The sequence below is a fragment of the Cupressus sempervirens genome, chromosome 6, assembly GCF_028749045.1.
Source record: "Cupressus sempervirens isolate cs-2001-9-10 chromosome 6, ASM2874904v1, whole genome shotgun sequence".
Classification (NCBI taxonomy): Eukaryota; Viridiplantae; Streptophyta; class Pinopsida; order Cupressales; family Cupressaceae; genus Cupressus; species Cupressus sempervirens.
Window position 1 is genome coordinate 674,667,843 of NC_143123.1, and position 12,464 is coordinate 674,680,306.

The 12,464-nt window shown below is 33.3% G+C and overlaps 1 protein-coding gene across 2 annotated transcripts; it reads right to left on the reverse strand.

The window, feature by feature from the left end:
* Positions 1 to 3,919: 3,919 nt before the first annotated feature.
* On the reverse strand, positions 3,920 to 9,343 carry LOC149553989 (uncharacterized). Of its 2 annotated transcripts, none has more exons than XM_089789318.1 (10): positions 9,208 to 9,343; positions 8,814 to 9,062; positions 6,876 to 7,080; positions 6,660 to 6,750; positions 6,437 to 6,582; positions 6,010 to 6,253; positions 5,488 to 5,592; positions 5,112 to 5,294; positions 4,674 to 4,878; positions 3,920 to 4,575 (listed from the first exon to the last, which is right to left on the reverse strand). In XM_089789318.1, exons 2-10 carry the CDS (start codon positions 9,034 to 9,036, stop codon positions 4,091 to 4,093), a joined length of 1,887 nt encoding a protein of 628 aa, XP_089645444.1. In that variant the 5' UTR covers positions 9,037 to 9,062; positions 9,208 to 9,343; the 3' UTR covers positions 3,920 to 4,090. The 2 variants fall into 2 exon arrangements, with proteins under 2 accessions (XP_089645444.1, XP_089645445.1); XM_089789319.1 differs by having other exon boundaries at positions 9,154 to 9,291.
* Positions 9,344 to 12,464: the final 3,121 nt, after the last annotated feature.

Sequence of the window (12,464 nt, forward strand, 5' to 3'; positions counted from 1 at the left end):
TAATCTACCAAAAAGCATAATTTCAAATTGAGACACCATTTCCATTGAGTACTTTTGGAGAACATTGTGGAAGAAGCCAAAAACATATTTGAAATTCAATTTAGCACATCATTTGCAAACTGGTGGACAGACATAAGTGGTGATTAGGAGTTTGGAAAACTTCCTGCGATATTTGATTGGAGATAAGCCAAAAGGGTGGGATTTAATTTTATCACACATAAAATTTGTATACAATAATTGTCAATAGGAGTACTGATAAATCACCATTCCAAATTGTATATGAAAGTAGTCCTAGGAATGTGTTTGAATTAAGGAAGTTGGAGAAAGGGGAGACAAGCAATATCAAAACTAAAGATTTTGCAAAACACTTGAAGAACTTGTATGAGGAAGTGAGGAAGCACATTACTAAAATGAATGTGCAGTAGAAAGCTAAGTAGATGAGAAAACATAAGGAATTTTATATTGGAGATTAAATCATGGTTCATTTGAGAAATACGAGATTTCTAGTGGGAATGTATAAAAGATAAACAAGTTTGGACCATGCAAGATACTAAAGAAACATGATTCAAGAAGTGCTTATGAAGTAGAATTATCCAGTGAACTTAATATTTCACCAATATTTACCAGTTTAGATCTAACAAAGTACCATGAAGGGGGTGTTGAAGATGATCACACAAGAAACACAATGGGATATTCCAGCAAGTACTTCAACTGCAGAAGAGATTGAATATATTTTGGAAGGACTTCATGTTGAGAGAAGCACAAGAAACAAGACATATGAAGAGTATACGGTCAAATGGAAAGGAAAACCTATTGAAGATTCATCATGGCTGAAAAGGGAGGAGATTAACCATCTTAGTTTTTCTTTGAACATCTGAGATGTGACAAGAGCCATTCTCAAATTACTCCATATGTCTAATGTGAAAGCATCCTACATGTAAGGACAATCTTGCATCACTCAAAAATATTATCTAATGTGTCTTTTCAATAAAGGCTATCTCAATGCAAAGTTTTTATTTCTAGAAGCTTATTATTTTTAGTAAAATGGTTGTTGGAGCTCATAATGTTCTAATTTCTTCCTTGGAGGTTCACTTTGGATATATCATCCTGCTAGTAAATTTTCATTGCAAGATCAAGTCTAGTTTTGAAGATATTAAAAAAAATTGATATTCTCAACAAGGTATAGAACTTTGAACTCAGTTTTGAAGGCTTTAAAGGGTCTAAAAAAGGGATCAAAACTTGACTTACAGGAATTTTTGCAAGTTATGTGTTATAGAGTAGTTCATGGCATTTCTGAAATGGGGTCATAATAGCCAATTAGAGCAATTGGCGATGAGTTATGGTCTCCAAAAATTGTATTGCCTGAAATAGACAAAGATGAATTTCTTTCAAATTTTATTTTCAGTTCCAAAGTTGTTTAGAGCCTACTCTAATGTAATAAAATATAAATATTAATAACTTAGGGTTAGTCAGCCTCAAAGTTTAGGGTTAAAATTTCTAGAACATTCTTGGGCGGTGGAGAATTGCCTAGGACATTTCTAGGGAATGTATATGGTGGCTCTGGCTTGCGGATTATTGTAAGGAAAATGCTCATGTGACTTTGCATGTCATATTTTTCAATATTGTAATTCCACTTTATTTGAGAAAGTAAAAAACCAATTTTTTGTTCTTTCAAATTGTTATTATTTCTCTATTCTATTGTGTGTTTGTATTAATAAGAGAAGTGCCCTTTATCATCTAATTAAGTCAATAAGCATGGAGAAATTTAGGAGTGCAAAGAGATGATGGACCTAGTCTAATTTAGTACTTGATTTATGTTTTATTTTCCTTTTATCTTTTACAATGTAAATATCAAGTAGGAGAATGTTAGAATAAGGAGTTTCATTAACCTTGTAATTTTTTGTCTCAACTCATTGTATTTAATTATGTAGACTATAAATAATGTGCCATCTCCAAATGTGTTAGAGTGAACAAAATGGAGTGCCCATGCAAGGATGAAAACATTATTTATTCTCCAAGATAATTAGAATATTACATTAAAAACATTTAATAGGAAATTTACGTTAAAAAATCAAACTAAAGAGTCACAAAGCATGTTTCCAAATTGGTGAATATGACACAAGGGATGAATGCCACAAGGAATACTTAAGGTTGGGATCTTGGTCAATTCTACCATTATACCAAAATCTATAAAATATACAATGTATTCAAGTGGGAACCAATGTGTAACATGTGTAAGATGATTTAGAAACAATTTTAATAGATTTTTTTAATGTAAACCTACTTTTGATTCATTGTTTTAGATACCACTTGATTGCTTCTTATTTTTACTTTTTAATATATTAGAGACATAAGATAATAAATTATACAATTCTTCTACAAATACTTTTATGGTGTTAACACTATTATTTGAGGCATAAGTGGATTGTGTTATTGTACTCCATTGTTTAAAATAATAGAAACTTGAACCTTTTTAGATGAAGCTTTTTTAGTGCTATGGTTTTTTCATATTTATCTTAGTCCTTTATTTGTATTTGTAAATTTGTTGAATGTTACTTCTTTCACTCTTTAGTGATATAAGCATGTTGACTTAATCACATTGTAATTAGATGAACCCTTTGCATAATTAATATTTCAGTTGATTATTCTTAAGTTTTATATTTACTTTCTTTGGTAATCCTATTCAAATTGGTGAACATTCTAGAAATGGTAATATTGCTATCAAAATGCAATCGTGCAATTTGAGTCCAAATTCATTGATCCATGTTCCATGACTAGTGGTTCACAAGATCCGATCCCTCACAAGAATGAATCGAACACTAAGCACGTATTGCATATAGGTGAAGCATTGGAACTTCATGAGAGGTCACCATCCCAATATTACTCCAATTCAAGTGTGCTTAACCAAAGAGAGTCCTCCAAGGTTAAGCCCACTTAGCTTACAACCCCATTTGTAAGACCTTTAGCAACTGTTTGGCCTTATGAACCATTTAATATAAAGCCTCTTGAGCCCATCAATTGATGAGGAGATATTTTTCACAACATCTCAAAGTGTTGCTATCACGATTTAAGTGTGTAGTTTTTAAGTCAAACTCATTGACCCATGTTTAATGAGTAGTGGTTCACAAGAACCCATCTCTCACGAGAATGAATGGGACACTTAGCACCCATTGCATCTAGGTGTTGCTCATAGAGGTGGCCTATTGAGTCTTCCCAAGAGGTCACCCACCAAGTGTGCTTAATCATGGAGTTTGCTCCAAGGTTAAGCCTACTTAGCTTGCAGGCCCATTTGAAGTTAAATTCCACTTAACTTGGAACTCTTAGCATTCTATGAGCATCCCCTGCATGCAATGGGTGTTAGGTGTCTCATTCATTCTCATTAGAGATGGGCTCTTGTGAACCAAAATGACTATCGAGCTGATAGAATGGTTGTATATTATAATTTATTAATCATTTGAAATTAATAATACAATTAACCTATAATTTTAATTTCATATTAAATAATAAATAAATACTCATTTTGTCGACTGGGTAGATGCTTCACTACTCATGAAAACATGGATTAATGAGTTTGACTTAAAAACTACAAAGTTGAATCCTAATAGCAATATCATAATTTGACTTCTTGTGGAAAATATCTCCTACTTATCATTTTAGAAATATCTGAGTCAATTATAGATCATACTTATCATTGATAACTTTAAAAAAATTATTGAACAAAATCCCACAAGCAAATAACTTTTATAATCAGAATTACTACAGAAATCAAATAAAACTATAATTAAAATTGTCAAAAGCTAGTCATATGACAAGTAAAATCGATAAAAATAAAAGTGGTGCACACTAGGATTCTCCTAGAATCATACATGATATAAAAAAACCATACACTGAGAAGAAACATAATTGAAAAGACCCAAAATCAAGAAGTTATTGTTTTTACATATTTTGAATGGAATCTAATGAAAAACGTCTAACATTCAAAAGAAGATAATTGAATATCTATTTGTCATTAACATACTAATTGTCATCCACCACGTGGTAGGCCTTATTACAACAATTCTATACGATGAAGTGAGGGAAGTGCAAACGATTACCTTGTAGTTTTTGTCATGGCCAATCCAAAACCCAATGGAAATAGTGGATCATAGTGACTATCCCCTATATTCATGGGCAATTGATCGACATTTTTAAACCATGTTCTTGAAAGCTTTCCTTGAAAATTATAATCTCCAAAAATCACATCAGTCACCCCTTTCCCTTCAGTCCCAGGAAGCCATGCTGCTACAAAGGCGTCCATCATTGGAATATATGGTGTGATAACAAGCGGCCTTCCAGATATCAATATTACTAGGCATTTTAAAGAAGTGCAAACATTTTTTATTATTTTCCCCCCATTTAAGGGAATTGTTAAATTCAAATTATCCCCTCCTGTTTCAGCATAAGGTTGTTCACCCACTACCACAATACCGTATGAGAACCTTGTTCGTTTGACATAGTCAGCACTTGGACTTATCTTATGAATAATTTTAGTTGTAGGACTAATAACAGATTTGATTGCTTGGAGAATTGTAGTGCCTACACAAAAGAAAAAAATGGTAAGAAGTTTTGTCGCATCAGTCACTACTAAAATGTTAGTTTATAAAATGAAAATTATTCTACACAATGATGATCACCTATAGTTGTGTTCCCACTTGAACCTTGCCATGAAATTGTCCATCCACCACATTGATAACCTAGATTATTAGCATGGGTTCCTGCAACAAGAATTTTAGGAACATTTTTATCTAAAGGGAGTAGAGGATCTTGACTCCCTGCCTTTCCATTTTGTAATAATACTAGAGACTTCCTCACAGCTTCTCTCGCCAAATTCCTATGTTCCTATACACCAAAATATGCTTTTAAAAATTACTCTTATTTTTATTTACAATAAAATAAATCTAAAACCATAAAAAAATTAAACATAAATTTAAAGTTATATTATATTTAATTTAATATTGTGTTCATGAATACCAATTGACATACAACTAAAAGATGATATTCAACACTAAATTATACTGACTGATGCTATACAATATAGAAAATGGATTAAGAGCTTAAAAACACCACAATACCTTACTACCAAGCTGTTTGACAAGGTTCAAATGTGCCATAGGATGCTCAAAAAGGCCCATGATGAATTTCACCCTCAGAATTCTCCTCACAGCATCATCTATTCTCTTCGTACGTATAAAACCTCCCTTAACTAGGGACGTCATCTCGTTAATAAAACCTGTGTAATTGAAGGGAACCATCACCTATGAAGCAAATTTGATAAGGAAAATGTCAAGGACATCATTTACATTATATTAATTTAACAACCCACCATACATCAGGCATTGGTTACATTAAAAAAAATTCATAACTTGCTTGAACATAGCTGTGCATTGTTATATCAGAGTATTAATAGAAAGAGATTGATTTAAAGGAAAAAGAGTATAATTATAGTACCATGTCAATTCCAGCATCCACACTTTTGAAGACTGAAAATGTATAATTAGCATCAGGGGGATCAGTTATCTGGTCAATTCCCTCATAATCAGTAATAACAAATCCCTACAGCCAAAATGATGAAACGTTAAAAAATGTGTCAGCCTTAAATTTGATTTGAATATAAAATAAATGAAAGAGAAATCGAGATTACTCATGATTATAATAGACCACAGAATTAAGATTGATCATGAATACCACAATATGATATAACACTATTTTGATAATCAAGGATAAAAATTTAGGACCGTCATAAACAGATCTATACTAGAAAAGATTTAAACAATAGATAAAGCTGATTCATCATGTCAACTGTTTCTGTTTGAAGCACAATATATGGTTTGTTCATGTTAGATATTCTACTTAGGCCTATTACAAGTCAAGTAGACTGATGTTTTGCTGTTTCTGAATTCAATTGCATAAAATTTTTTCTATCAAAGTGAATCACAAGAGGGGGAATTACACTATAATAAATTATAATACCTTGAAACCAAGTTGCTTCTTGAGGATGCGAGAGATGAGCAAACGATTAGCGTGCATCTTCTCTCCATTCCAACTAGAATAGGAAACCATGATTGTGGAAACCCCTTTTGCAATGGCATCGAAATAGGGTTTCATATGGATATTGCGTAATCCTTTATAATTTATTCTAGTGTTGTTCCCGTTGATCCCTTTGGTAGTGCCTCCATCACCAACAAAGTGTTTGGCACATGCTGCAACATTTGACCTATTACACCATTCCATGTACTAAATTCATTGATGAAAAGGAAGAATACTTGTATTCCTCTTTTCTAAATAGCCAAAAAAATGCCAGCAAAATATAAAATACTCCCAAGGAGATGAGTAAGAACATTTCCACTCGTTAGATACATTCATTGAATCACAATCTAAGGAAAGAAATGAAGCTTACTGCCCCCCTACAAAGGGAAACCCCTTTGTAGCATTGGAAGGAGGTTGCCCCTGCAGACCAAAAATGAATCCTGTCATGGCTTTCACAAGATTTGGATCCTCACTGTAGCTTTCATAACACCGTCCCCATCTAGGATCTCTGCAAACCTGTAAGTAAAATAATTTATAAGATAAAACCACAATATAAATAAGAATAATTAACTGTCAGAATCATATAGCCTTACAGCAATACATGGTGCAAATGTATATTGAATTCCAGTAGCTCGAATTTCAAGAGCTGTAGCAGCACCAATTCTTCTTACAAGATCAAGATCCCTTCACATCCCAAAAAAAAATGAGAGATGAAGAAGAAAATTATTCTAGTGGTTTTGACAATGTTTCAAATTGAGAGATCAAACGCATATACAAATATGTTGGTTTCTTTTTATAATTTTACTTGCCTGCTAGCTCCGAGGCCAATGTTGTGTGGAAAGATGGTTGCCCCATATGCATTGTTGTGGCCATGAACAGCATCGGTACCATAGATTATTGGGATCTGAAGCCTCGTAGACATAGCACCCTTCTGAAACTCATTCACCATGCCAACCCATTTAGCAGGGCTTGCCTTAGGTGCAGGCACGCTTCCTCCCCCATTCATTACACTCCCTGCATTTCAAACCATAGAATTATTTGAGACGAGGACCATTCTTTAATTTAGCTATCACTCTATTACTGCTTTGCGCATTGCAGACTTAATTTATAGGATCAATTATTTAGGGCTTTCTAAAAATGATATCTAGAATTACTGTATCATGAGAATTTCAGATGATGTATTGATTTGACACCCAATATTGGCTATAAGGTTTTGTAAATGGGTCATTATTCAAATTCACTTCAAATTAAGTGTTTGATGCGTCGGTCAAGAATAGATCATAAACCCGTACTATATGTTTAAATTCTAAAGGAGCCAAAGCTTCCAATACTCATTTCGGCATACCTAGCAAATCTGTCTGGATCGAAGGAATGACAGGTTATCTCATTTTACATTGGGAAATATTTAAATTGATACTGCAAATTTCGGTTATAACAGAGGAGAAAGAACAGTCCCCTGCTATGCATATGTCAGTTGTTTATGTGTCGAATCACTTCACACAAATAAAATTCTAATAGAATCATTTGAGATGAGGACCGTTCTTCAATTTTGCTACCATTTTACTATAGAATCAATTATTTACAGTATCCTATTGTACATTTGAATTTCATATGACGCATTGATAGGATACCTAGTGTCGGCTGAAGGTTTTGTAAATGGATCGTCATTCAAATTCAATTCAATTGAAGTGATTTCATCTGTCGATCAAGAGTACATCCTAAACCCATGACTACTTGCTGAAATTCTAAAACAGCCAAATCTTCCAAAACTCAATTTGGCGTACCTAACAAATCTGTCTGGGTTGAAAGATGAATAAAGGTCATAACATTTACATTGTTATATACTTACATTTATATTGGCAATTTAAGAAAGGACAAAGAGTAAGACCAATCCCCTGGCTTACAGGTGAGAACTAAAAAAATTAAAAATTAGCAGCAACGTAGAGATAAAATCATGTGACTTAAGGGCTTTAGTTCAATTGGTTGAGCATAATTAATAAAGATGATAATATCATTATATCATTTATTAAGTCAAAATCCTTAAAAATATGATATATAATGGATGAGCTTAAGATCATGCTTCAGACAACTTGAATGAATGAATATCCTTTAAGTATTCGACTCTCAGAAAAAGAGTTATCATCATAAACTTTTATTTCCATATCAAATAGCAAAATGAACTTATAGATAATAAAAAATTCTCCATTAGAAAAATCTACAAATCCTCTTTTCATTAGAAAGACTTTACACTATATCAGAGAATGCAGGATTTCTATGAGTGCCAGCAATGGAGTTCTGTTTAATGGGAAATCGCCATTGCATGAGGGTTAAAACGCCTGATGCACTTTACCTACTTGCATGGCTGGGCCAGAATGAGGTGATAATATAAAATTCACCTGTTCGCTTATAAAATCAAATTTCAGCTGAAAATAAACATTTGCTCAAAGGGAACCTCTAATCGATTGGCTCTATCCAGGCTGAATTTTTGTTCTCTATCCTGGCTGAATATTAACAAAAAGGGTTTCTGAATTTCCAATGGCAGTTTTCAAGCCCCAATAGAAGAAAAAAAAATTCCCCACGGAAATTACTTCAAAAATTCATTCCAAACAGTAAATGACACTAAATATAACACTTGTGTTCGAACAAAATGAATGCCGTTGTGATTCAAAGTGTGCGAATCTATTTATTTCTGCAATCTGATCCAGAAGACCTTGATAAACAAAATGAAGATGAATTTCATAAAATACCAATGTAATATTTCTTGATAACATCCGCAGAAGAGACCTGTCGTTCAATCTGGATCATCTGCCCAATCTTTTCTTCTAGTGTCATTCGCCTAAGCAAATCTTCGACCCGAGCACTCACTGGCTGCGAAGGATCTCTGTATCGAACATATTTCTCTGCCCCTGCCCATGAAAATGCGAGGCAGAGCACAGACATCACCTGCAACAACTTCATTCTACACTCCATGGCTATGGTACAAGAGAAAAGCGGACCTGCATTTGACAGTTTGTTGCTCATTTAGTAAAGCGACCATATCTTTTATGGGCATTAAAAGGGGGTACGGAATTAACCAATGGTGTTTACCGTTCTCTTAAGCATTTGCACATGTCATAACCAATACAGAAAGAGTTCAAATACCTTCGCCAAAATCATCTCCGCGTCTCCCGATTCATTCTTCTTGACTTGTTATCCATCTTCCCCTGTCTGTCAGACGTAAAGAGCGGGGAAATAGAAAAAATAGGTATTGGGATGACAAACAGAAACTCTATTTTGGAGTTTTTCCCCGGCGTTAGGGGCGACAATAACATCAAACTAGGTTTTTTTTTTTTTTTTTTTTTTGATGAATAGTACTTTTCTATTAATAAATAATATATTAGTTACAATTTATAAAAAAAGTCAAGGGATACAAGATCACTCTGCACATGGCCGAAATCAGAATCAACAACTATTCATCAAAGAAAAACATTAAGCAACCCCTTAGAGTGCCAAAGCAGTGCCAACTGAGGGGGGTGGTTCATTGTGATCATGAAATGTCGAGTCATTCTTGAGATTGATATGTGGAAAGAGTTGGAATATATTGTCACATATATGTCAAAACAATTGGATTTTTGTAATGATATTGGTTTTCTTATTAGTGGATTATAAGATGAGTAAGTGTTTATTTTGAATGGGATTATGTCATAATATACTGACGTGATACAATTTATCTAGATGTCAAATTTGGTTTGGATGTGCCTTTTGGGGGGTTTAATTTGTCATTTGTGCTCGGTCTACTTAACTATAGGCTTTTCACTAGAAAACATGTAATGCCATGCTAAGGAACCCAATAAGACGACAACTACACTAACAAATTAGTAATACAAATTTTACTTTGTTTTAAGTAAAATTAAATCTTCATCTAAATGTTATGATCAATTTATATTATAATAATGTGGAGTTGAAGATACAATAATACATAACATGAATGTTCTATAAACATGAGTAGAGGATGACTTATCACTTTGTCATCTGTTCTCTAAGAGTCTCCTAATGTCACCACTAGAGCAACACATCTAGAACATATCTATGTTACTCCTAATTACATTAATGTTGTCATTAGTGAAAAGTTATGTCATGATGAAGTGAAGCATTGAGTCGGTAAGAGGAAGGACAGGTCGGTGAAGCAAGTCAGAATAATGAGAAGTCATTTGGTGAATACAAAATAGAATAGATCAATGAATAGTGTTACTGAGCTGAATGATTACCGAACAAGAATTATTACCAAGGAGTATGCTAATCGAGCAAAATGATGACATGCGCTATAGTTACCGAGCACAGATGTATAGAGCAGATGAATAAAGGTAATCGAGGGACATGGGATGAACTTAAATGTTTGTGAATCTATAAAATGTTAAGTGATTGGAATCTGTCAAGCATTCTAGAAATATCCAAATCCTAATTAAGTCAGGCTATGGAGTAATATATAAGCATTGATCGAGAAGAGATCAATAAGAGAGAGTAACTATGAGTGAAAAAGGAAGACATAGTAGACAGTTCTATCGAGCAATGAAGGCGAATGAAATCGTGAAATAAGTTAAGTGAAAGGTGAAGAAATAGTATGGAGCATAGAGTATTTGATTGAGCATACAGGTAGATGCACTATACCATATCATATATTGCAGGGGTGCATTTTGTTTATTGTATTCATAAATCCCTAAATGTGGGCAGGCCTTAACCAACCTTTATATTGTAAACCTCTTAACCAAGTGCACACTTAATGAGTATTGTGGAATCCTTTCATAAGGTAGATTTTAACAGGTCTTTGCAAGTACTTGAAATACAATGTTGATTACTCCTGACAAGGTTAGTCATCAAAAGTGACACAATTGTATGCTCTAACTAAACAACCTTTATGCTACAGTAGTGAAGGATTGTAGGTTTCATCCCCACCACACTTTTCCCTCTAACCAAGGGTTTTTGTGTGACCAAAACACTATGTCATTATGATGTGTGTTATCTATTTATGATTAAAGTTATTTACTTAAGTTTAGCAAGATGAGATCAGATTCAATTGATAGTTTGTCATTTAAGGTTAAAAGTTTTAGAAGATGTTGATTGAACCCCCCCTCTGAGCACCTTAACTTTCCAATAACCTAACCATCTAGAACATTAATGAAATATGATAAAAGAGTCATACACATCATTAACTTTATTCAAGTCCAATTTAAAGCACCTAATCCAATTTTTCTAGATTCCTTTTTTAACATATCATTGACATCACATCGTCTAACTACCATTGCATGATTCCCTATACATAACCATATCTTACATTAAATACAATTACAATTTTGTCTTTCCAAAACTATACTTACAATGTGCAACATTATAATTACATCATAATGATTACTATTACATCATTCTCCTTTAAGGAGTAATCAACAAGTGAATAGTTAAAACATGAGATTATTAGATATACATATGAAGAAATCTAAGCATTGTGAAGAAAGACAGTAAAAATAGAATCCATCCACACATCTCAAACAATCCATAAAACTTTAAAGGAGGAAAGATCACAACCACCCAACCATGTGGAACTGTAATGCCCATCCCACCATGAAAGAAGATAGACATAAGGCCTCACGTATAAGCAAGCCAAAACAAGAAAAAGGATGTGACCAAACCTCTAAATATACCAAGAAAATGTGAGAATTCACAAAACAAGGAAAGAACTACCATAGGCTAATCACAAATCGAATGGAAGGGACTTTGGGATATTTGTAAGAATATTTTCATCCCATATTCCTCCCTCTTATGTTTCCTCGGTAGCCTCCCCAACCCTCAAATAAGAACTCGTGTAGAACCAAAAGACCTTTTTATAGAGACAAGGAAATTCAATATGTTGACATAATTGAATAATGATGATGATTGGGGAGATCGTTATCATAGCTATTGGAAGGGATTGTAGGAAGATTTTCATCCCTTTTCTTCCCTCTTATGTTACCTTGGTAGTCTCCCTGACCCTCAAATAAGAATTCATGTATAACCAAATGACCTTTTTATGAAGACAAAGAAGTTCAATATGTTGGCATAATTGATTAATGATGATGATTAGGGAAATTGTTATCATAACTATTGGAGAAATACCATGAGAATATTGTCAATTGTTATTGATGATGATTTGATGAAGATAGGAATAAGATTTGATGACTACTAAATCAATTATATGGTTTTCATTGATGTCAACTATATTCACTAAGTACTTTAGCATGTTACCACATGTACATGGGATCAAAAGACATGTTTTGGTAAGAATAAAGTGTTGATATCCTAGATGAAGGTTAATCTATAAGTTATAATGTTATCTTATGATAGCACCTATTTATGTGAATAATTAAGTAAGTTATGAGTGGTAGAAT